At 54.3% G+C, this 25,498-nt stretch overlaps 1 protein-coding gene across 1 annotated transcript in view; it reads right to left on the bottom strand.

The window, feature by feature from the left end:
* SHB (Src homology 2 domain containing adaptor protein B) overlaps window positions 1–25,498 on the bottom strand; it is a 120,186-nt gene that overhangs the window by 11,136 nt on the left and 83,552 nt on the right. The window contains exons 4-5 of the mRNA XM_004677498.2: window positions 16,389–16,560; window positions 12,234–12,353 (exon numbers count right to left, since the gene is read on the bottom strand). Of these exons, the coding sequence (XP_004677555.1) occupies window positions 12,234–12,353; window positions 16,389–16,560 (292 nt within the window). The remainder of the gene's footprint in view (window positions 1–12,233; window positions 12,354–16,388; window positions 16,561–25,498) is intronic.

The following is a 25,498-nucleotide window of genomic DNA, read 5'->3' as shown; positions in this document are numbered from 1 at the left end:
ACCTCTTTCCACAGGGTGGAGAATTTTCTCAAAATTAAACCTTTAGTTCTTTGCTCTCTAATGAAATTGATTTCTGCCTTGATACACAACAAAGCCCTCATTTTATTATTGGGCTAAGGTTTGACCACGTTAATTATAGCTTTTTTCAGCATGGCTGCAAGTAATTGAGTTCCAAAAAGTTACTTACTATCGGAACTAATTGCTTTTTAGAAAGGCAACTCCCACATCAGTAAGAGAGTCAACCTCAGTTTTCTTCACAGAAGGTTTTTTTGGGGTTAAAATGCAAATAATGCAGGGCAGGAGAAAGTATTTTCCTAGCTTGAAAATCTACACTTGAAATGGGGTCATGCTAATATTTGGAGACTGTGAAACTGAAATGTGGACGTACCCACCACACTCTCCATGCCATCTGCTGCCTCCGGGGCTCCAGAACCACCGCCATCGTGCCAGAACACACGCACAGCTCACGTTCTTTATCATTGCTATTGGCAGAGTTCTATAGACCTGCTCAAACTGGCTTGTAACACCAGGTACCACGGCCTGCAAAGAGCCGGCATGACTCCTCGGACATGTGTTCTCCCTTGGAGGGAGCTGCCAGACGGGGAGGGTGGACACTTCCAGAGTCTGGTGGAAATGATGGGCACCGGACCTGCTCCTTAGCCAAGTAAGGGGAGCAGGAGGGAAGTGTGGAAAGGGCTGGGGGGCAGAATGGCAGAGTGGCCACACCTAAGCCGACTGGGCCTTGGAGTTTATGAGGCATGTCCCTGCACAGCGTTCTGTCTGCGACACTGTCCCTAGAAGGTAGGCATGAGCACCAGGCCCATGGTACAGATGTAGAAACTAAGGCCGCACAGCTAGTGAAAAGCAGAGTGGAGATCTGAAGCAGGGGTTCTGTCTCCAGGCAGTGCACTAACCTAGCAAGATACTGTTCCCCAAAGAACTGATGAACTGAGGCACACAGAACAGCCCAGAGCAGGGCCAGGTGTCCCCACTGCAAGGTCATGGAGCCTCCTAGGTGGCCTCTTTAAATAAAACTCCACACAACCCTGTTGTGAAGGAGGTTCATTGCGAACACTCTAGAAGACAAAAGTAAGGGAAGAACAACAATCACTGTCACTGGCCGTTTCACCCCCACAGTAGCTGTCCCCACGTGCTTCCTGTACATGTGCACAGATCGATGTATGCGGTTACAGACTTGGATCCAATATTGTATTTTATTTTTTTAAGATTTGTTTTATTTACTTATGCAATCAAGAGCTGGGGTGTAGGTCAGAGGTACAGGGAGTATGGGAGGAGGGTTTGAGAAGATTTACCAGAGACAGAGACAGGCAGATGGATTGAAACCCACTGCTGAGGGGAGCAGTGGGCAGGACAGGAGAGGTCTGCCGCGCCATGTGGGTCAGTTCCCTGGCTGGGGATTGAACTGGCTGCTGCAGTGGCTGTGGACAGCTTCATAGTGCTGTACTTTAACCCTTGAGGCACCAGGGCGGATCTGAACCAAATATTTTGTTGTTTTTTACTATGATCAAGTCTCTTTCTGAATTCTGTGATAACTTCCCTCTAAATATTATCTACACATATATGCTGTGTGCAGACTGTGCAAGACCCCCAGGTGTGGGGCAGACAGAAGGACATTCTCCCAGAGAAGGCCCAGCCATGAAAGGCATATTGCAGAAGCCAAATCAGTTCAGATTATATAAACCTGAGGGTCAAGATCAGCAGTCTTAGCCTTTAGAAGAAAATTTAGTAAGCAGGGTTCTTGAGTTGATATTCTCCAGCTTTACCCTGGAAACTAAAACTGGGCGCCATTTCTTAAAAAAGATTTATTTATTTATTTATTTATTTTTTATGCACACAAGAACTGGGGACTGGGGTGCAGGCCAGAAGTTGGGGGTGGGTGGGTGGTGGTAGTGTGTGTGTAAGAGGAATCACCAGAGACAGAGTGGGGAGCAGATCAGGCAGATGTACTGAAATCCACTGCTGAGGGGAGCAGCAGGGAGATAACAGAGGTCTGCTGTGCCATGTGGGCCAGCTCCTTGGCTGGGAGTCAAACTCACACTGAAGTGGCTGCAGCTTGCTTGCAGTGCCACACTTTAGCCCCCTGCACTACCAGGGAGGGCCCTGGGTTAATTTTTTAAAATAGAGAGCCTGATCACTCCCACAGGAGATATGGACAGCTTGTCACCCTGGCTAAAGGTGGGGGCCTTTTGTGGAGGGAAACCCTGAAAACTCCAGTTGGGATAGCAGATACCACAGAGGTCTCCTCTCTAATCCCAATTCTAATCATCCTGCCTTGCTGTTACTTCTCTAGTAAACTATTTGCCCAGTTTTCTCAAAGTTGTATTTCTCTTCCCAAACCCTCCTAAAATGCTGCCTTCTCCAGGAAGCCTTCCAAGATGTCCCCAGTCAGACTTAAATTTTTCCTCCCTCCCTCATCTCCCTCTACCACCCACCTGCTTGTCTCTTTGCCCAGACTTGAGCTCAGAGGCTGCTGTGCCTGGTCTGCCACCCAAGGCCCAGTGCACCATAGGAATGCAGTGGTGATAGCTACACTGCTGACTTATTTGTTGGTCCTGCCATGAAAGTCTGTCTGAGAATGTGGCAGGCTAGTCCCCAGGCTGCCTGGGGCCATGAGCAGCATGTGGATTTTTCAAAGGGAAAACAGCAGAAGAAAAAAAAAAAAAGGAAAAAGTTCTAATTAAAGCATTTCTAATAAGCTGACTTTGCCAAACCCAATTGTTTCTGATATTCCTCTTGGGTGAAGTAATCTTTAAAAAAAGCACTATTAAAAGTGGCAGAAAGCAGGCGGGACTAGAAGGAGGAAGGAGGCTGGCTGCTCCGAGGGGCGAGAGGGGAGTTGCCCACAGAGGCTTGAGCACCAGAACCTGCACTGGCGCGGCCTCTGCCCCCCTCTGGAAGGGTGTGCGAGGTGCGTGTGGGACCCAGACAGCAGCACATCCCTTTCATAGCTTTAGCATTTGAACTGTGGAAGCAAAGACGAGACCTCTAAAACCTGACATCTGATTTTATAAATCCCCCTTAAAATCCTAGAACATTTATGGAGAAAATGGGAAGAAAATGTAGTGCTATGGCATTCAGAGGGGTAATAACCCTGGAATGGGAGTCGACACATCTGGGCTTTGCCAGCAACTTGCCCTGAGACCTCAGGAAGGTTCCTTTCCTTCCTGTGTCTGCTTCTCCCATCAGGAGCCAGGGTCTCCACCCAGTGATTTAAGACCCTGCTGGCTGTAACTGCGGGAAGGTCTGGGGAGCAGGGAACCCTGCTACTTGGGGTTTTACTGTATGAATGAAGCCCTGCCAAATGCCTCTAGGTAGGGGCTGATCCTGTTTCCTCTGGGGGCCTTGAGTTATTTACCTTGCTCTAAGCAGAATAAGACCACAAATACTTTCCGGGTAAGCACAAAGGCTCTGCGGCCTGGTGGAGTTTACAAAGCGCTTTCACTTCTACCTGTCCCTGTGCCTGTGTGTTGAGAAGCTCAAGACAGGAGGGGAGCTGCGGAGGAAGCGTGGATTCTGAGCCTGGTTCTCTGGCATGGGGCTGCAGCCTCCTGTCTCCACAGAGCTGCCTTCCCTGATGGCACTGGGCTGCCACGACACCGTGGCCTGTCCCTCCAGCACCCGGTACGCCCTCTCCCAAATCCCGAACCTAGACATTCCCAGATGGCTTTTTGCAAAAATATTATTAAATGTGTCATATTAACAAGATGTTAGAAATGTGATTGGAAAGAAATGTTTTTCTCATTTGGAAAGACCACCCAGCGCCTCGGAAGGGAAGCTGTCCTGGGGCGCGAGAGGTTTCCTGGCGACGGACGGGCATCCTGGCGGATAAGCCACACAGGCAGCTTTACGCAGGCTGATATGAGATAATTAAAAACCAGCTGGAAATGTAATCGGGTGGTTCAGATGCTGGAGGGGACAGGGGAGCTCTCGGGGGAGCAGAGAGCTACGCTGAGTGCCTGGCTGGGACGGGGAGGGAGCAGGTTGGGAAGTGAAACCCCCCAGCCCATCAACAGGCATTGCCGAAGGGGGGAGTGGTAGAAGGGGTGTCCTCCGGGGGTCTCCGCTGTTGGAGAATGGGCTGGCATTGAGTGGCACCTCTCCCCCCCTGGGTTTTTGGTGGTGGTGGAAGGAGAGCAGCTGACGGTGTTTTCAGGGTCTTTTCAAAAGGGCCCTCTCCACGCCCATGTTGCAGCCGGCAGCACCATCACTCACCCAGCCCCTGAGAAATCAGGACATGTCATTCGTTCCTGACTCCTCAGCCCTGTCAATTCTACAATGCCTCCTCCTTTCCCTGCCCACTTCGCTGAACTGTCAAAGTGTGTGGGCGGCCAGTGCCTCACTTCTGATCTGTGCCTTCCACGGTAGGTGGGGGGCTCCTAAAAATCTCTACCTCACCAGCTACGGGGGACACCGCTGTCCTACTGAGTTGGCCTCAGCTTTGGCCACTAAGGTTCCCAGATGCTCTCACTGCTTGAGTTTCCACAAAAGAAAGCAGACTCCCAAAACTGGGTCACGCATCTCGACACTGTCAGTCTACATTGAGAGAAAACCCCAGTGATTTCAGGCTCCCACAAGCTGAGGGAAGGGGCTTTAAGGCTTCTGGCCTTCTGCAGGTCACCAGCATCCTTGGGAAAAGTGCCAGAGACATGCCAGGCAACCGGCTTGTGGGCCAAGCCTGCTAGGTGAGTGTGGCTTTGGCCCTGAGGCTGTGCTGCCCAGGGTGGGCGGTCACGGGGGGGACCTGGGGCCCAGCTGGAGAGGAGGCAGAAGGTGTTTCTGCTGGGAGAGGCTCCAGAAGGCAGAAAGGGGACGTCGCACTGCATGAATCCCCAGCTCTTCATGCACTCTGTGTGCCCCTGTAAGCCCCAGTTTCTCTATCTGCAAAGATAACGGTTACTCACCCCCACTCTCTCACTACATAATGTACAGTGGAAAGCTCAATATTCCCGAGGATCAGCCATCAAGCCAGGAATCATCTCATGAGAGCATTTTAGAAACCCACAGTGGGTAGAGGGCAGGGTTTATCTCAGACAGTAAATTGGGGGATCAGAGAACCAGCAGAGCTCCAAACCCCCACAGTGCTGGAAACTACAACAGGTTACACCCAAGTCATGGCCATTCCTGGGAAAGGAAGGATGCGCAAACCCCATGACTGGCCTGGGACCCCAGAGCTCGTCAGTGGCAGAGTGAGGATTTGAACCCGTCTCCGGGCATAAACCCAGGGGGCTCCCCGTCGTCTCTCAGCACCACCGCTCTAGTCACCAAAGACCACATGCCCGACCAGGAGAAGCAGGGCTTTGACACTGGGGAACATCCTTGGGATGTGTCATACTGGCGCTTCCCTCAGGGGTGCAGAATACAGGGAAATGTCACGTCTCCACCCCCTCGCTGCTCCCCGTGACATGTCCTCCCAGCCTGCAAGGCAGCTGCACATTCTAAAGTTCAATGTTTTCATTTAGCCCCTGTGACGAGCACTGGAGAGCCTGTTTTGCCTACAGCGGCAGCTCCTAATTGTGGCATTTCCTTTAAACCTTTTAGAAGAAGAAAACACGCTGCGCACTAATTGGGCAGAAAGTTCATCTTTCCTCTGTCAGTCACAAAAAGGATGTGAGATGCTGTGTAGTGAGAGAAAGAGGCAGATGCCTTCACTCTCTGTCTCCCGTCAACTCAAATGCTACCAGAAAACAGGGCCTGGCCATCAGGCCAGGAGGTGGGTGAGCTTCTTCCCCTCTGGGGCCTCAGTTTCTCCCCCTGAACAAGGCATTGGACCAGCACTCTAATGGTCTCTTTCTGTTCCTCAAATCCTAAAATTTCTGCTCAGCAACTCCCAGAGCTGCTGCCCTGGCTTGCTACAAAAATGCAAGTTCTATTGACGATGTGTCCTCAACTCATTACGTCTGAAGTCACGGAGTGGGGGTTAGGGGGGCACCACAGTTCGGGGGAGGGTGGCGTGGATGACAGTGAGGGGAGGAAAGGGAGAGCTTGGCGAGGCCATCACCTCTGGCTACGGATGAGAACTGGGACCCAGAGAAGGGGAAGTGGCCCACCCAACGTGGCACAGCCTGGACTGGAGTACCTACTTCCGTGACTTGAAGCCTCAGGCACAGCCTTGCGAGATTTTCTCTAGGCGCAGCCCAGCACAAGCCCTCAATCCCCACCTCTGTAAAGGGAAGCGTCTATGGGTGCCGACAAACTTCTAGGACACATGCTGATGACCTGCCAGGCTCTGGGCCTCACTGACCTCTTTCCCCAACAACCCGTGGCTCACCAAAGTCTCCCTGTTGTGAAGACAGGGAGCTGCTACCCACTGACTGAGAGCGTCTGCCTCCCAACAGGCACGTGCTAATGAGAGCCTCCTACATGGGTCTCTTCATCATCTATCTATAAAACCCATTTGCAGATGGGGCAAAAAACCAGGCTCAAAGAGGTTGTGTTCCTTTGCCCATTGACTACCCTGCTAGTAAGTGGCAGAGCTGGGGCTCAAGACCCCCAGCCAGGCTGATCCAGAGCCTGTGACTTCTGCGGTACCGAGCTGCATCTTTGCGGCGGTCGGGAGGAGGATGCCGGTTTCAGAATACGCTGGGAGTGGCGGCCTGGGCTGCTGTTCTTTCAGCTTGAGCTGCTCCTGCCCACCCCAATTGCCTCCATCTTCCCCATTCTCCCGGGATCAGTCACAGCCCCCCAACCTGCAGAGCAGGGAACTTGGGACTACCAGAGGGCCCTGTGGGGGCCAGAGAGACTGCCCTGGAGACGAAGCCCCGGGGTGCTCAGCCATGATGAAGCTAAGTGGGAGTCTCACATGCAACGGGGTGCTCAGGCAGCAGAGCAGCAGAGTGGGTGTTCCCTGCTGACGGACGAAGGGTGAACAGTCTTTTCTCATCCCCCACCTCTCCCCACTCCGCAATCCTTTATTATTTTTTGCTTCTGGCTGTCAGCACCAACAAACTAAGATTAATCACTCGCCCGCCTGACCAGACCCAGACATGCCTATTGCTTGAAAACTCTCTTTACTGTATAAATCAATGAGGGGGGAGAAGAAAGAAAAACAAGCCTCCAGTGCCCCTGGCATGTAGCCTATCAGGATCTGTGGCCCCGCCACACCCACCATCCTCCACTGGAGCCCCAGTAAGGGTTGGGGTGAAGACTGGAAGCCCAGCACTCAGCACAAACCCAGCTGCCCAGCAGGACCTCGAGGGGCTATGCGGAGGTGTGTTCTTGATCCTTCCTGGAGATGTGGCCTCGCCCCCACCTTCTCAGGACTGGGGGGAAGTTACCCGTCCTGAACGAGGCGTCCCTAACCTGGAAGCAAACCCAAACCCTCACTCCACAGGTGCAGGGAGAAGACCCTTGCCAAGTCAACTAGCAGCTGGCATGGCCTGGACTTGCTGCCAGGGCTCTGCACCTGGCCAGGCACTCTGTCCACCCTGCTGCCTCAGTGGCGACGCTTAAGGCTTTGGGAAAGCTCAAAGGAGCAGAGTCCCGGTGTAGGGTAAGATTTATTTATTTAGGCATACAAGAACTGGGGTACAGGCAAGAGATGGGGGGGGGTGTTAGAGGATTCACCAGAGACAGAGTAGGGAGCAGAACAGATGGACTGATTGAAAAACATACCCAAGGTGAGCAACAGGTGAGACAGGAGAGGTCTGCTGTGCTATGTGGGTCACCTCCCTGGTCAGGGATCGAACTTGTGCTGCAGTGGCTGCTGATGACTTCATAGTGCTGAGGCTTAACCCCTTGTGCCACCAAGGAGGCCCTGTCTCTTTACATGTTGAAAAGGGCCCTGGATCTCCCCCAGGGGGCCTGCTGCTCACCTCCTGGCCTCTCACAAGAGGTCCCTCGCTGGCACTCTGGGGCTAACTTGAGTGGCACGTCTATGGGCAGGTGGTGCAGAAGGAGGCAGAAGCAATATTTTCTCCTGACAAGGTGCACCCTGGCTCACTAAAACAATGCTGAGAACATGACTGCACCCTGCTCAACACCTTGGGATGCCCCTGCAGAGTAAAGTCCCAGCTCCTCAGCCTGGCGACCCGGGCTGCACCTCCCCAGGATCTCACGGTCCTACCACGCTTGCACAGGCCTCTGGGACCTGCCCTCTGTCTGGGCTGCCTCTCTCTGCCCAAGACCTGCTCATCCTTTCACACTCTCTCTTCTGTGACTTTCCGGATTCAAGATCCTGGGCATTTTCTGCCTGGGTGCCCTAGCCACTTTCTAGGGCATATGAGCTATAGGTGAAAAGATCTTCCTTCACTTTGGCTATAAGCTCCTGGAGTGCTGAGGCACTGGGGTCCATTAAATAATTTATTATGATGAGGCTAGGGGTGGGGGTGGGGGAGGGGGAGTTGAGGAGGGCTCCTGAATTAGCAAACTCAGGCTGCAGCCTGAGGGAAATAGGTGAGGCCCCACATGCGCCTGATGAGGCCAGAATCTGGGCCACATTTGTAAGGATTCTGTGCAGTTTGCACAGCGCTCTGTCCACCCTCAGATCAGGCTCTTGCTGCCTAAAGAGACTGGGGCAGGGGCCCTCATCCCTGCTGAGGCCAGTGCCAGCAGAATGGGTGTGGGGGGAAGCCCTGGCCCTCAACCTCCCTCCCTGCCCCCCAACAGCAAAACCCCTAGTCTCAGAAGTTCTGTGTCCCTCATCTTGTCCAGATTCCTGTGCTAAGACTCATGAAACTAGAACTTGCAAAGAGTCACTCAAGGTCCAAAGTGCCTGAAGAGCGCTTTTAATGAGATTTTTCAAGACTTGTCACCCCTGTTCCCTACTGCCTGCCTTCCCAGACAGGAAACTTGCTAGTGGGATGTTTTCTGGCCAATTTCTGAAGGCTCAGCCCTTTGCTTCCCAGAGGCTGGAGTGACTGTACCAGGGTCAGTGGTTGGTACAGGCGAGAGGGCGTGCCTACAGGCAGGGCTGCACACGTGGGGGGCAGGCACAGGCGGGGTTCTGCAGGGAGAAGGGAGGGGGGCAGTGTTCAGAGGCAATTACGTGGCTCTCTCGGTAGGTGAAGACCACTTCTTCACAGGTGGGGTGTCTGAGATATGACGGGGTGGGGCGGGGTGGCCATGGGTGCAGGGAGCTGCAGTGAAGGGGCAGATGGTGGCAGCCTGGGTGGGTGCTGGGCTCTGTCTGTCCCTGCAGTGAGAACAGCTGTTCATCTCTGGTCAACCGCGAATCCCCTCTGGATTTCAATGTCCCCACCCACGAAGCAAAGGGAAATAATAGCCCACACAAGTCTCTTGACACACCTGAATGGGAGTTGGGGTGCTTGGGAGGGGGTGGATGGCACTGGGTTGGGGGGCCACTGGCCTCCGTTCCAGTCTTGGCAGGTCTTTCAGCTGCCACTTCCCTCAGATAAGGAAGAGGATGGTGACCTCTGCCCAAGCCTCTGGCAGCGGAGGGGGAGAGGTGGGGGACCGCCCTCAGACAAATGTGTGGGCCTTCTAAGGTGGAAAGATGTGCGCTGTGCAGGTCGCCAGGGTCAGGTGAGCGTGCGCGGTGCCAGCACTTCAGTGGCCCCATCATTAAGAATTGATCGAGTCTGAACTCCCCTGCCAAAGCTCTCCCCAGGGCTTTGGCTGCTTGCCGCCTACCCTCTTGAAGGCTCAGTGCACCCCTTCCTGCAGCTTCTCCTGAACCGCCATGGCAGGGACAGCCCAAGCTGTGAGTTCCTGCAGCTCAGGCTGGGCTGTTCTCACCTGGCATCGTGCTGCAGCTGCCCTGCCCAGTGCCTGGCACGGAGGGCTTTATAAATACCTCCTGCAGAAAAGGGTGGAGGTCCTGTCCTCTGAGGCCAGACTCCCCCAAATCCTTTCTCCACCCTAAAACACCCCTAACAACAGGACCCGAGGCTCACATGAAAACATAGCTGGAATTCCAACGTCGATTTGCACCATGCTTCTGGCTACACCATGCATGGGGAATGCCATTCCCCAATTCCCCACCCTGTCCTGGCCCTACCAGGCAGGCCACGGGATCTGAGAGGCCTGCAACTCACCTGGGGACCAGCACAGCTGGCATCTGTCCCTAGAGCCAGGACAGTCAGTACCAGGCCCGCCCATCTGTAGCCCAGGAGATAAATGCCAGGCGTCACTCCCTGGCCTGCAGTGCAACTGGGCACTGGGGTCATTCTGGGAAACAAGTTCATGCCCCTATTCTGGGCTCTCACCCCTCCATTCTTTGGGAGTGGTGATTTAATGGCTCCAGACAAGCATGCAGGACTAAACCCTCCACTTCAAGTCCCGCTGGGCAGAGACCCGTCATCCACATGGTGGATCTGACGGGATGGGAGTAGGTAGACAAAGCCAGGCCTGAGGGCAGTGTCCTAACTGGGATGCGTGCCCAGGGAGCCAGGCTATGCCTTCAGTCTCCCCCTGTGGCCTAGGAGGTCCAGGCCATCCAGCCAGGGCACCCTCGGGAACAAGGAGCGCCGAGACCACAATGTTAGACACAAGGGTCCTTTAATAAGCATCAAAGGCTAGTTCTGGTTGGGCAGATGTGTGAGGCGAATGTGGTAACAGCTACACTACAAAGCTTCACCGGGCAGATGTGGACACTGAGGCCTGGGGGGGAGGAGCCGCTCGTCCAAGGTGCATGGTGAGCCCTGAGAGGCAGGACAGGACTCGTCAGAAGTCCGGTCCTCACCCTGTGCGGTGGGGCTGGAGATGCTTCTGGCGGTAAGGAGAGCAGTATCACTTTCCCTCTACATGTCTCTGAAGTCACCTGCCGGCCCAGAAGAGCGAGCGTCACCTTTAATGGGACGGTGGAGACACCAAGCGTCAGGGCTCAGGGGACAGTGATGGCGGGGCAGAGCTGCTTGGAGGAGCCCAGCCCGTGTCAGCACAGGGCTGGGCTCCCGGTTCCGCCTCTGCCTGTATCTTGGCCCAGTGCGAGGCTGCTGGCGTGGCCACTCCCAGCACAGCTCCTGGGGCAGCTGCTTCCAGCACATTAAGTTTCTTTCCTAAAGCCTCGAGTCTAAGGGTGGACAATGAAGTATGCAAGTACGGTGTGTCTCAAGTGCCCTCTGAGCTGGTCAGAAGCCGCTTTCCGTGACCTCCCTGGCAAGGAGGGTGTCCGGCCTCTGGGTGCATACTCCCAGTGACGGGAGCAGTTTTGGATAGCACTAATTCTTGATTCACCCTGAGGGAAAATCTCTCCTCTCATTGAGCCAGAAACGGCAAGCCCCTAGCTCCCCCACCAGGGGAGCCCCTAACCATGACAGGTCCTTCTGACAGTGCTTGAGAGAACTCATGGTTCTGATCACGCCTCTGCACACCCTCCCCGCTCCAGGCAAACTTCCATGCCTGTTTCCTGTCCACGCTCTGTGCTTTGTCAGGTCCCTCAGAGGGCTGCGCACCTGGGCGGTGTCAGCCTGAGCAGTGAGCAGGCCCGTCTCTCTTTCCCTGGCTGCCTGAGCCCAGCGCGCAAGGCTGGCCTGCACACTGGCTCTCCTGACAGTGCATCCTAGCAGGCCCGCTGTCCATCACGGGGCTAATAACAGTGGGTGAGCAGAGAGGGAGCCAGAAGTCTGGGTTTATACCCCAAATTCACCCTTTATGTCCTTGGAAAACCCTCCTCTCCTTGGGTCTCGGTTTCCCTATCTGTACAATGGTTTTCAAACCATTCATCAAAAAACGTTCAATTTTAGGTTCTATTCATTCAACACAGACAGCAATGCCCGGAGGATCAAAAACATTACAAAGCAGTCCCAGGTCCTAACACAAGTAGGAATCTTCCAGGCTCTCCCCAGGTTTCCTCACAGCTTTTGTGACACATAAAATTCAGACGGGCACAAACAGCCCCTAGAACATACCAGAGGTGGTTATCCTTGCGCTGAGAGGCACGCGAGAGTCACGCTGCTGGCCCTGACCCTGGCCCCGCTCGTGGGCCGGCCAGGGTCCCACCTGACGGGGACATGCTTCTTACCAGAGGACCCAAGAGGTCTGAGGGAGGTGAGGCCTGCTGGGAGCGTAGACAGTCCCTGGGCCATGGCAGATGTGAAAGCTATTCTTGGTTATTTAATAGAAATCCTAGCAAAGGCTCCTCCTCTTCGGGAGAGACAAAAATGGTGAACATAAAACTCAGTATCCCAGGAGAGTGAGATTAAATTGAAACACTAAAGCTTGAAATAATCTGAGCTGGCGAGTTTCCCGGAGGGCCAGCGTGGGCCTCTCCGCCTTGGGCGCGGGGCTGGAGCCTCAGGTCAGGGCGTACTCACTTGAGGGAGAGGGAGTAGTCGTGCTTGCTGGTCTGGCTGTTCCGGACAAGGTAGCTGCACTCCTTGCAGAGTCTCAGCAGGTTCTCTGCGTCTCCTCTGCTGATGGCTCCGTGATACCATCTGCGGAGAGGACGGGGGGGGGGGGGGGGGGGGGGGCCCCCGTGGGCCCCCCCCCTCCTCCCTCCCGGGGAGGGCCCAGCCCCGGGGGAGGGGGGGGGGGGGGGGGGGGGGGGGTCAGGACCCGCAGTCGACACCCCGCCGTCATCCTGCCAGGGAAGGCTCAGGCCCTGAGAAGTGCAGGGCAGCGCCGGGCCCCTGGCCGAGGGCCTGAGGACAGACAGTGAGCGCGCCGCAGCCTCCTTCCTCGTGCAGCTGCCACTCTAGTGGGGCGTCAGGCCACAGGAGAGAATGGGGCTGGCACCCTGTGGTCTCACTGTGCGATTGGGGTGGAGGAAAGAGGCCAGGTGGGGCAGCTGGGCGCTCGTAGTAGGGATTGCTGCTGAAGCAGAGTGACCAGGGAAGCCTTCTGCAGAGCGACATTTCAGCACAGACCTGAAGAGGTGAGGCAGCAGCCTGAAGGAGAGCGGCTGGAGAAGAGCGCTTCTGTTGCAGGGAAGGGTAGGGAAGGCAAAGGTCTGAGGCGGCAGCGCCTGTTTCAGAAACAGCGAGGAGGGTGAGGCAAGGGGGCAGGGCGGGCAGTGAGACCTAGGGCCTTGGGCCTGGGCTGCGTCAGGGGGCCTGAGTGCAACTGAGGTGCGGCCTGAGGCCTGGGAAAGCCATCTGAGGGTGCTCACTGGGACACCTACAGGACAAGCTGCTGACTGCCCAGAAGGTGGCCACTCCCACAGCTGGACTCGGTAACAGACCGACCTCGCTTTCTAAGTAAAGGGGAAGGCCAAGTCGGAGACCGCAGTGGTCATAAGGAAGGACATAAGACTGCCTGGGAGAAACACAAGGACGGGGCTGACTTGAGAAATAGGTGCTAATAGATTTGGTCAGGTTGGGTTGCTTCCCAGGAAGTTTCACCTGTGGAACAACCCCCAGTAAGTAAGCTGACAAAAATGTCGCCTTGCTTGAAGCAGAGTCATCCCTGGGGGAAGGCCCAGACTCGGTCTCCAGGGAAGGACTGCTCACAGACTGCCCCTTCCCGAGCTCAGGAGCCAGCTGCGCCTCAGAGGCGAGGCGCTGGCAGTTGGGCTGGGGGCTCTGGGGCTTCGTTAGGGTGAGTCCCCAGGGGGCGAGTGGGGTACACTGCAGCCTCCTCCCCTGCCTGCTCCAGCTACTACACATGGAGAGAAGGGCACTGTTGAAGGAGACTGGCAGAGAGTGGGAGAAGTGGGCCAAAGGACACTAGATTGGGCCCAGCTACCTCAGCTACCTGAGGCCCTGGGCCAAGCACAGGGCCTCAGCGAGGAAATGAGGGTTTTACAGAGAGATAGTAAGTGCTTATGATCTTGTAAAGGTGGCCCGGGCTGCCCTGAAGAGGGCCACACTGAGGTGGACTGGGAGCCAGGTCAGGATGCTACTACAGAAGTCCAGATCAAAGGTGGCCCAGGGCACAAGAGGAACGGATGGAGCTGGTCTTCTCCGGATGGGGACTGCGGAACTTGGCAACGCATTAGACGCTGCTGTGAGACCTGAAAAGGAACCAAGGCGACTCTGGGGTGTGGCGTGAGCCGCGAGGCTGAAGCACTGCCCTGTGTGTGTGTGTGTGGAGGGGGAGCAAGTGTCTGGAAGAAGATGAGGCGCATAGGTGTGAACAGTTACACGAGTCTGTGACGCTCATCCGTCAGCTGAGTGGAGATGCTGAGAAGGCAGCCGGAGGTAGCCACGGGGAGTTCTGGGAGGTGTGATCTGGGGCTGCGCACTGGTGAGTCACTGGATCTGGAGCACAGTGCACAGCTGGTAACCAGGACAGCTGATCTCCAGGTCAAGCTGAGGTGAGGAGTCAGCTGGGGAGACGAAGGAAGGTGTGGCCAAAGGAGGCAGGAGAAAAACCGGGACAGAAAGTCTCTAAAGGAGGAAGTGGACTGCTGTGGCGACAGGGGTGGTCACCGAGAAGGGAAGCAGCTTTTGGTGAGGGAGTGGGAGAGAAGTGTGACAGCTCAATGGGACTTGGCTCAGCCAACGGGCAGCTGTTTACTGAACACCACTTACGTGCCGGGCCCTGTTTCTGCCCTGACGGGGCGTATGTTCTCAGCAGGGGCGAGAGTTGGGGGTTGGGGGTGAGGGGTGGTGTCAGGTCAAGATTGTTTTATATCCTTATTTGCTTTAAAGAAGCTCAGGGCCAAAACATGCTATGGCAATGTTGATGGAGGGTGGCAGAGTTGGGGGTGGGAACTGCCTCCAGGAGGCAGAGGGGGAGTTCCTGGGCACCCAGCGTCATAGGAGGGACAGCCCACCGTCGACAACCCTCAAACCTGGGACAGCCCATCAGTGCCTCTAAAACTCAGACACAGTTAACTAGCCAAGTCGGGGATTAGGCGATCCTCTCTGCCTGGGTAACCAGGCTCCGCAGGAAGTGGGATTTTACCTACGCAGGTTACCGCTCAGGTGATGAGTCAGGATCTCCGGCAGACAAGAATAATCCCGGGGAGTTGAGACGATAGGGGAGGGAAAGGCAGTCATGAATAACACTGGACGGGGCCAAGGCCTTGTCAGGCAGAACTGCTCTCGGGGGCCCCCAAACGGAGAAAGCTCTGCCATGGGCTGGAAGTGGGTGGGTCGGGGCGGGCTAGCCGAACCCAGGCCAACCTGGTCAGGATGCTCCCAGGCAGCTCTGGATGTTATTTTGTTTGTTGATTAAAACATGCACAGTTTGATCAGAAATGAGCGAAACCTGCCACCCAATCTGGGTGGCTGTGAGAAGGGATTAACACAACACCCGCTGGGAGTGTTTTGCCAGCGTGCTGGGCACAGCAGGCGTGGGTGGGCGCACAGGAGGCTGCAGCCTCCTGGGATGACAGCACGTGCTTCAACAGGGGCCCCGAGCACATGACATCATTCGGGAAGCCTCGCATCCTGCTCACCCAGCGAGCGCTTCCTGTGAGGGGTGCACTGCCGGCTGTAACAGGACCTCGGGGGAAGCGAGTATAGGACCGTGATGCGCACAACACAGTCCCGCGAGGAACCAGCTCCGTGGCTGCTACTCTCTTGGCTGCTACTCTCTTGGCCGACGGAGTGCAGGCGCAGGGCCGGGCATGTACGAGGAGAGGGAAGCGAGGCGAGTGTGTGACGTGGGGTCCCACACTGGAGTTCGAATCCTACCGTAGCACTCTGAGCTGCGAGATCCCAGTCACAGCTCTGCACTGCTCGGAGCCTTGATATACGCATCCAGGCAACGGGGAGGACCCCACTGATCACATACTGGCTTGCTAAGAGGATGATACAACGAAGGCACTAGCACCAGATCCAGGAACCTGCATTATCAAGCTCCCGGAGAAGCCCCCTCCCCCAGGCTAGACGTATGAAAAGGTGAGAAGGTGAAAAGGCAGCCTGGGGGCAACTCAGAGAGCAGGGTGACTGAGGGGTGCAGGCTAGTGAGGCGGGACTTGATGTGGAACAGTCTGCTGTTCCACATGCCCCCAGTAACTCCTCGGACTGACCTCTCAGGAACTGCGCTTTCTCTTCCCACAGCCCAGTTCAATGACAACGAGAAGTGCCAGTCATCCCCCTTGCCTCCCCGGGGGTGGTTTCAGGGCAGAGTGGGGAACTGACACCATGAGAGCCCCGCAGAGGAGGGAGCTGGTCATCATAGCCAAGGGATGGGGCTTGGGCACAGTGGAGATAGGAAGTCTTTGGGGAGAGGGGCTGAGAAAACGCCAATCAAGAGTGCAAAGGTCTTAATCGACCTTGTACACATCACGTGGCTAGGAAATAAATCTAACTGCCATTGTTTTTCCTGTAGAAAGCCAGGTTTAGTATATCCTTAGCTTGTCAAGAACTCAATTGCTGCACGACGAAATTAGAAACGAGAATGTAAAAGTGAGGGGTCAGCTGGTGTGGGTGATTTTGTAGTCATCAAAGTAAGGGGGTGGTGGGGCGTGGAGAGAAAGCACGGGGCTGGGAGTCGGGAGATGTGCACTCGGACCCCAGTTTGCCATTGACCTGATGGTGGCCTTGACCTTGACCTGGGATGGTTCCATTTGAACTTACATTTGCTTCTCCAGTGGTACAGTAGGGTCCACTCTTTCTCCCAGGATCCCACAGAATTCAGGGCTTCCATGTTTGATGGGCTTGAAGCCCCCTCCAGGAGCTCGAAGCTGGCGCCGCCGGTCCCGGGAAGGCGAGGGGGATGACTGGCGCTTCTCGTTGCCATTGAACTGGGCTGTGGGAGAGAGAAAGCGCAGTTACTGAGAGCTCAGTCCAAGGAGTTACCAGGGCATGTAGTAGGGAAACAGACTGTTCCACTGGGAGCTTCACAGTTTGCAAGGAGAAGCGTACCAGACTTGGACTGAGGAGAGAGCACCTTCCAGCCAACAGCAAGGGCATGGTGAGGCATCCTCTGACACCCCCAGACCCCAGCCCCCTTCACCCCCTGCCAGGACACAGCAACCAACCTCAAGTACACAAGGGTGGTGGGAAGCCCCAGCCCTGACTAGGGTGATGTGCTATGTACTGGGAGGGTGATGTGCTATGTACTGAGTGAACTTGTCCTCTGGCCTAGCCACTGAGCAAGGTCCCCATTAGGACTGTGGAATATTTCCATTCCTCCAAGAGGACTCTGCGCTATTAACCATCTTGGAAAACAGCGGGAAGAGAGGGTCCTGCCAGTGGAAGGTTCCAGACGTGCGTGTGGTCACTCGTGTGGGCCGCAGCGGGGTCTGGCAGGTAGATAGTCCATCCAGCTATCCCACTCCTGAACACCTACTCACTGTGCCAGGCACAGTTCAGGATGGGAAAAACAGCAGTGGGAAAACAGACAAAACCCAGCCTCACGTAGGAGGGGCAATGAGTGAAGTGAGATCTGAAGCATACCAGCTGCAGGGAAGGGCGTTGCAGGAAAGTAAAGCAGGGCAGGAAGACCTCTTTATTTAGTATAAGGTGACATCTGAATGAATTCCTGAAGGAAAGGAGGGACAGGCCATGTGGAAGTCTGCAGGAAGGACAAACCATGCCTAGGGGAAAAGCAAGTTCAAGGGCCCTGAGGTGGGGAGAGGTTAGGTGTTTGTGAAACTCCAGAAGTGAAGGAGGGGGTGGGGAGAGGGGGAGCAGAGCCAGATCGGAGGCTTTGGGGGTCTTGGGGAGGAGTCTGGTTTTATTCTGAGAAAAGTGGATGCTTTGATGTTTTGCTGGGGAAGGTTTTGACTTGGCATCTTCAAAAAAAAAAAAAACTAAAAAAGCAAATTGCTATGCGGAACAGATAAAGGGTAAGGATCAATGGGAACTCTCAGGACTCTCAATGTTGCTGTGATCCTGAAACTGCTCTTTATAAAAGTTTATTAATTAGGCCCTCCCTGGTGGTACAGCGGGTTAAAGCACAGCACTAAGAAGTTTCAGCATGAGTTCGATCCCCGCCTGCCCAGGAGGTGACCATATGGCACAGCAGACCTCTCCTGACCTGCCCGCTGCTCCACTCAGCAGTGTACTTAGTCAGCCTGTTCTGCTCCCCACTCTGTCTCTGGTGAAGCCTCTCACAGCCCCTGCACCTCTCGCCTGTACCCTAGCTCTGTGTGCATAAATAAATAAATATTTTTTAAAAGTCTATTAATTAAAGTAGAAGAGCGACTGGAGGGGGCAATAAGGAAGCTGCCGCTGGTGGCACTGGGTGTGGGTGGGGGCGGTGTGTGAGTGGTCAGCTTCTGGCCCCTGTGCAGACAGAGACGGCAGGCCTGTCCCTGCATGCAGTGTGAGACAGCGGAGGGAGAGTGACGCAGGCTTTTAGCCTGAGCACGGGAAGGACAGGCTGGCATTAGGAGCCACAGCAAACTCAAACTCGGTGAGACAGTAGGGTAGAGGCCAACCAACCTAGAGATGCGCCAGCCGTGATCCAGGGAAATAGAGGTGGGTTTGGGGGCCACCCTGGAGAGGAGGTGGGAGACTGTCCTCCTGGGAAGACATAGCAGGTGATGCCAGCAGGTCCTGATCACTCATGAGGGAATCAGGGAAGACCCTATGTGATGTCCACTGGGACAGAGGTCAGGGGCTATGTGCGGAGCTTGAGACCTGCGTGCCTTAGCCACCATGGGTCCCCGCTGCTGAAGCTCCAGTTGTCGGCAGTGCAAGAGGCAGCTGATGGCACGGTGTGGGCAGGGGCTTTTGGGGACAAGGCGCTAGTCTTATATTTGCCACAAGCTGAGGAGAGGTAGGGACAAGGTGAGTTGGAAGGTACTTTCACCTCTGACAACCTAGGGTTCCCTGGCTAATATAAAAATTTGGGGGTTCCCGCCAATACAAAACCCTGTAACACGCTATTGGCACAGAAGAGAAGAGGGGTGAGGAGGAGCACGGACCATGCGTTGGGGGATGAACCCAGCCTCCTCAGCAGGGCCAAAGTGGCTCTAGGACCTCACTTCCTGGCTAGTCTCGGGTCTGACCAAGTCTCCTTCCAGGCTGTGTCTCATCTGTCAGAATTGCTGTGACTCCCCTCCCCCCACTACCACCATCAGTCTCTCCACCTGACTGACTCCACGTGCCCTCCAGGACCACCTCTTCCAGGAAGCCTTCCCTGACTTCATTCTCCCCAGACTCACCTGTATCTTACTTAGCCTATGGCACCCCAATTGCCAGTTTCCTGGTCGCCACGAGCCTTTAGAAGGCAGGGGCTGCATCATGTCTGCCCTGCCCCCCGCACTTAGCACATGCCTTAAACATAGTAAGTACTCCACAAATGACTGGAGAAACTTAATGAGCTGCTGTTTTGCTTTATTGGGGAAAAATATCGGTTTTCATACCAGATAAATTGGATAAAACCTAATAATGTCCTAGTCAACACTGTAATTCCCCGCTGAATTAATTTATACATTCACTTGCAAGCTTAATAATATAGCTATATATTTCAGAGGGAACAGGTGGTGATGAATGACAGGCTTAATTAGGCAAATCACTTCACCTAAAATAAAAATATACAAACTCCAAGTGCAGTGATTCAGCAGCACAAGGAGGAAAAAATATTAAGAACAAAAGCTCTGAACACAACTGCTTTCATTCCTTCTAATTAAGTTTCTCCTTAATCTGCAATTTAAAATGGCAATTCTTTTAATTTAGTGATTTTCTGCAAAAGATACACAAGTCTTCAAAAGAATATCTGCATTTGGAGAAAAAAATATGCCACCCTTGCGAACCATTAGAATGACAAAAACTAATTAATTCTGCCTATAGGCAGTTACTAATGGCAGTGAGCCTTCTGCAAGAGGGAGGGGGCTCTTTCCGGAGGGATGAGGTTCCGGTAGTGAGGCCCAGACTCAGCCGTGACCCCTCTGCTCTGGGAACTCCTGGGGGCCTCTCCTCACCTGGGGTGCTATAAAAGTGCCTTTCCTGGGGAGAGGCAGAGAGCGGAGCACTGACGGTCTGCCATAAACCTCCCGGCCCACCCTGCTGACCCAGGCGGTAGACAGTGGCCCCTGAGTACAGGGACCACCGAAGGGACTGGAGAGGAGTCAAGGGCCCGGGCTTAGCAGCTGCTTTTTTTTGGCTGGCCTGGAGTCTTCACCTTCCTGGTGCTCCTGGGCACGATGGAGAGTCGTCTCAGCAGAGGCAACAAGGATTAGAACGGTTGGCAACCTGTCACTTGCATGGTGACTCACAAGGAGTTCTTTGCCCACCGAAGAGGCTTCTCTAGACCTCTTTGGATGGGGCAGAAATGTATATGCACCCAGTGTGTAAACCATGTGGGAACAACGGGAGGGCCTGGAGACTATTCCTGGCCTGGTGCTTGTTCACAGATACGACTGTTACTCTGAAAACACAGGGCACAGAAAGCAGAATGAAGGTGCCCAAGGCACTCCCCCGAGCCGGCTGGGGCCAATTCCTCCAGCCGGGCAGGGACGCTGGTGTCTGTGGAGGAGGCCAGGAAGGGGCTGGGGAAGAGGGAGTGTGGGGGAGGGGGAAGCAAGGACGGAGGTGGTACACTGGTTTGGGAAAATGGGGTGGACCACACGACCCCCGAGTCTATGGACAAACCATACTTTCATGACACTTGCATTTGAGTAAACTTCCCAGGACAAGGATGCTCGGGGCTGCTTTACCTTTCTTCTTTATTTTCAAGTTCTTTTTTTAAAAAAGATTTATTTATTTGTGCATACAAGAACTGAAGTAATGACCAGAGCTGCAGGGGTAAGACGATTCTCCAGAAACAGAGTGGGGAGCAGAACAGGCCGACTGATGAAGTACACTGCTCAGGGGAGCAGTGGGTGGGACAGGAGAGGTCTGCCGCGCCATGTGGGTCACCTCTGGGGCAGGGATTGAACTCGTGTTGCAGTGGCTGTGGAGAGCTCCATAGTGTTGAGATGTAACCCCTTGTGCCACCAGGGAGGCACCTGCTTTACCTTTTTTAAAGATTTATTTATTTATGCATATGAAACTGGAGTACAGGCCAGAGGTGCAGGGACAGTGAGAAGATTCACCAAAGATACAGTGGGGAGCAGAATAGGCAGAATGACGAAGTACACTGCCGAGGGGAGCAGTGGGCGGGTCAGGAGAGGTCTGCTGTGCCATGTGGGTCAGCTCCAGGGTGGCGATCGAACTCGCACTGAAGTGGCTGCGGCCAGCCTGCAGTGCTGGGTCCAAATCCATTGCGCCACTGGGGATGGCCCTGCTTTACCTTTCTAGACGTAAGTTCTGTGTCATCTCATCGCTCCCAACGGCAAGGCAAGAATTAGACTCCCATTTGGCTGGTAGAGAAATTAAGGCCCAGAGAGGTGAAGCCCCTCCAGTTCAAGAGCAGCCTCTTTCCCTTCCGCACCACCTGCCGGGCCAGGCAATGTTGTACCTCTGGCTGGGCTGTAAGACAACAGGCAGCTCAGCAAATGTTTGGTTTGGTTTCCAGATCGCCAACAAGAGACGTCTGTTTTCACCTCGCAGACACATGCAGGCCGCCCCAGGGCAGCGCGCTGCCACATGTCAGGGGCGGTGCGGAGAACAGAACTCCTCATTGTGTGGGGAGGCAGCGGGAGCTGGGCATCGGGGAGGCTGTGAGGCAGGTGCCAGGGCACTGGCGGGGTTGCAAGATCAATGTCCACACACGTATTCCTACTCCTGGGCCAGGGAAGGGAGGCCTGGCACGAGGGGGTGTGCCGTACCCCCTTATTCTGCACCCTCCCAAAGGAAGAGCAGATACCACAGTCTGGTGCAAAGAACCCACCCCAGAGCTGCCGAGGCTCCAGCATATGGAATGCAGAATCCTGATGAAAATGATTAAATGACCCAAACGCTGAGGCCTTTACAGCTGTCGCAGCAAGCCAGCTTCACCCCAAGAACGGGACGGCTGGTGAACTCCACTTCTCCCTGGGAGCTCGGCCCCGAGGTGGCAGCCATAGCAGTCAAAAGCCACTCGAAAATGCTGCTGGAAAGGGAGTGACTTGCCCCAACACAACAGTGAGGCTAGATCCCAGGTTTTCTGAATCCCAGAGGCATCTGGTAGTTAGGCATAAATCCTGTCCGTGGGGTAACACGCTCTCAAAAACAATACTCTTAACAGTGATTCAAGAGCCAGCCTCCACTGTGTACTTGCTGTACCCCCAACTCTCAGCACATATCACCACCCAGGTCACCCTGCCCGCTAGCAAGAGGCAGCCTGGGGGCTCTAAAGCAGACCCCTGACACCTGCGCGAGTCTCGGCCGGCTCAGGACTGGGCTTCCCCGTCGGCTGGAGAAGTGAGCGTGCTGGCTGACACATCCACCTGCAGACGCCCCCAGTAATTAAATTCTAAATTTGGGAAAGGGACTGTCTTCCCCCACCCAAGTTTCAGAAGACCCTCGAGGAGCAGGCTGGGAAAGGCTCCTTGTTTGGGAGCCCCAGAACCCCAGATCCAAACCATGTTTGGTTCCGATGCTGTCCTCCACAAAGGAAAGGGAGGAGTGACGGGGGTGATAGGGGCCGGGGGGGGGGCAGCCAGGTGCATGGCTCTCAGGAGCCCCCCACTGACACACTGTCCCCACGGCACTCAGGAACCAATCCTCAGACAGGTAGGGACTCTCTCAGCTGCTCCCTGGGGTTCAGATCAGGCCATAGCCACTCAAAAACGCTGTCTCCCACACAGGTCCCCCAGCCTCATGTAGAGGAGACGCGTGTATGGCCGATGAAGACAGAGCATCTCTGTGCAAGGAAACATGTATTTCAGAATCCTGAAGAGAACGGACCCAGGTGGGGACTTGGAATGAACAAGGCAGGCAGAACCTCTTTATCACATGTAGGTCTTTGACCAGTAGAACAGAAGAGCGAAGATAGTTTCTATCGTATCTGGGTCTTTTTTTTTTTTTTTCACTAGCAGACAAAGGCACTCGAAGGAACGTTTCTATCAGTGTAATTAGCAGATGAAGCAAAGCTATTAAACGATAGTGCATTTCTTTCTTCTTCTTCCTCTTTTTTTTTTTTGGCTACTAAATGAATTCATTCATATGTCAAGTAGAAAAAACCAACTGGAAAAACCTGTCCCTCAGTAACATATTAGCCAGAGGAAGCGAGTGATCCCAGTTCTCTCATTTAAATCTCCTTTTCTCGGCAGACCTGCTGTTCACACGTGTTAAACATTAATTACAACTGTTACTCATTACATAGCAAAAAGCTCCTGGTACAAACACAATTGTTAATTTCCTTGCAGGCCCAAGGCATCCTGGGAAGCTGTGCAGGGGGGCAGGAGCCCGAGGGAGCCTGCGGTGAGGAGGTGCGCTGGGCACACGGAGCGTCTGTCGGTGGCGGGTCTGAGACTTCCCGAGGAGCCTTCTGCAGAGACCGAGCTTGTTTATTCTGAGCGCGGAGGCTGAGTCATGGGGCTCGGTGGGAACAGCACGTCTGGAGCAGAGTCTGACGCACACGTCAGCGCTGCAGGGCTTCAGAACGTTTGCATTTGATGGGGACAATGACAAGTTTTGCGGTCAGCACAGAGAGGGAGCAGTGGCTTCTGTCTCAACACAGTCCCAGCCCAACTTGGGGTGAGGGTGGGAAGGATCTGGTAATGCCAGGCAAGGCTTCCTGGAGATGGCACTGGTATAACCCAGCTGGGCTGTAACATTCCCTCCCCAACTCCACCCTAACCCAGCACCGGCCATACCAAGTGTGTGCTAGGATCTCAAAACAGGGTCTTCAGATCAGCAGCATCATAGTGCCTGGGAATCTCCTGAACCTACTGAATTTTGGAGGTAGGACTCAGCAATCAGTTCAATACTTCCTCCTGATTCTGGGCAAATGATTCAATTCACAAATAGGTCATGGCTAGAATGGGGAGTAGGGTGGTGGTGACCCTCTCACACCCGGGGACCAGTGGCCCAAGCCTCAGGAGGGCCTGAATAAAAGATGGCACCACTGTCCGGCTCATGGTTAGAACTATTGCCTCAAATAAAATTTAGGATTTCCTATACAGTGCTGATTCTAAGCCACCCATGTGTCTCATTGCCAGGCCTAGCTGGGAATGAGCTTTGTAAATGGGTCCTCTGTGTCCTCTAAGTACCTCTTTATGCAATACTGTTTTAATATTAATTAAATTTTAATACAGCAAGTCTCCCCATAGCACCAATAACCATTCTTTCATGTGTGACCTTCAGGCCTTGCAGTCTTTTCATCCAAATCTTTTCCCTCCATCATCAGAGTACAGTGTGATGAGGGTTGTGACTCTTTCCATTTTACAGACAGAAAAGTTAAGGCTCAGAGCAACTGAATAGCCTGTCTGAGGTCCCAAAGCTGCTGAATGACAAAGTTGTCATGTGAACCTGAACTTGCCTGAGTTCTACCATCCCAGAGGGGCAAGACACTTGTCCTGAGCTCTCTAGAGCAGAGAAACCAGCCCTTGTGGGGAAGACAGTCCCCAAAATAATTATGCTCAGCACTGAGTCATAGGCCCATCTTTCACTTTTGCAGGAAGGCAGACCTGTTGCTGGTTGAACTCAGGATCTCACCTGAAAAGTAGCTTGAATGGAGACAAATCTTCAGATGGTGAATTGCAAATAAAATTGCTTTGTTTCTCAGAAAAGTCTCTAGGGTAAGAAAAGTCTCTAGGGCACACTCTCCTGCCACTTGGCACCTAAGCAAGGCACTGGACTAAAGGAAATGATGACCTACCCTCAGTGTGTGGCCTGATTGGCTCTAAGAGGTCTCTGGAAGGTTCCTTCCCCTCTCTGGGCCTTACTTTCACCAGTTGAAGAAGAGGGGTGGCATGTTACGGAGTGGGAACACTCCCTGTGCTGAATGGTGGCCGAGTATAACCAACCCAATCTCCAGAACTTGGGCCCCAATAGAATTCTCAGCTGGGCCCTTTCCAAATGGCAATGCACACCCCAGTAAAGCATCCACCAGCTGGAGACAAAGGGCAGGCGAAATGGGTGCGAGGACCATGAAAGGCATGAGACACTTCCTGAGGACTTTGGGGGTGGTGGCGGAAGGTTTAAATCCCGTCCTTGTAGCTAGTAATTGTGGGTCTCTAGACAAGTTATTTTTTTCTCTTTGGCCCTCAGTTTCCCTATCTGTAAAACGAGGAAATGAATCTCTCAGGGTGAGAGGACTAAGTGTGAAAACGCACACAGGGGGCTCAGTAAGTGCCAGTGATCCAGCACTTACCTGGCGTGAAGCCTTTTAACCGTCTGCAGCTTGGCACATTTCCCAGGAAAAGGGGTCCCTGTCCCACAGTGGGCTCTCAGAGCTGTGAAGACTCCAACATGGGTCTGCTTCTCCAGGTTACCCACCCAGCTCCTTAGCCGCTCCCTGTGTGGCCTCCCACTGCTCAGGATGCACTGGTCCATCTCACGGACAAAGCCCAGGGCTGGTCAGGCCCTCCACACCAACAGATGGTGCCCCAAGACAGCAATAAGCCCAGGCTGCTTCTTCCTACACTGGCAGGGAGGCCCCACAGCCCTTGAGTGGGCCTAGAGCTGCATCTTCGGGGTGGGGGCAGCTGGTCGTTTCTAGACCCACCCAACAGCCTCACAATTTTGTTGCTGTAAATCCTCCCAAGGCTGAACAAGCAGGCCAGGAATTCAGTCCAGCCAGCTCTGAAGCAGGGACTGCCGGATAGAAGCGGACCCACAGCTTGCTGGCGCACCGCTCTCTGCGGATGGGAGGGAAGCAGTGCACACTGACCAGCACCTGCCCTGGGGGCTGGGATCAACAACGGCTT

This window comes from Condylura cristata, unplaced genomic scaffold (genome assembly GCF_000260355.1).
Source record: "Condylura cristata isolate star-nosed mole 26May11 unplaced genomic scaffold, ConCri1.0 scaffold00006, whole genome shotgun sequence".
In the NCBI taxonomy this organism is placed as follows: Eukaryota; Metazoa; Chordata; class Mammalia; order Eulipotyphla; family Talpidae; genus Condylura; species Condylura cristata.
Note: the sequence above shows the minus strand (reverse complement) of the source record. Positions and strands in the feature narration are given on the sequence as shown.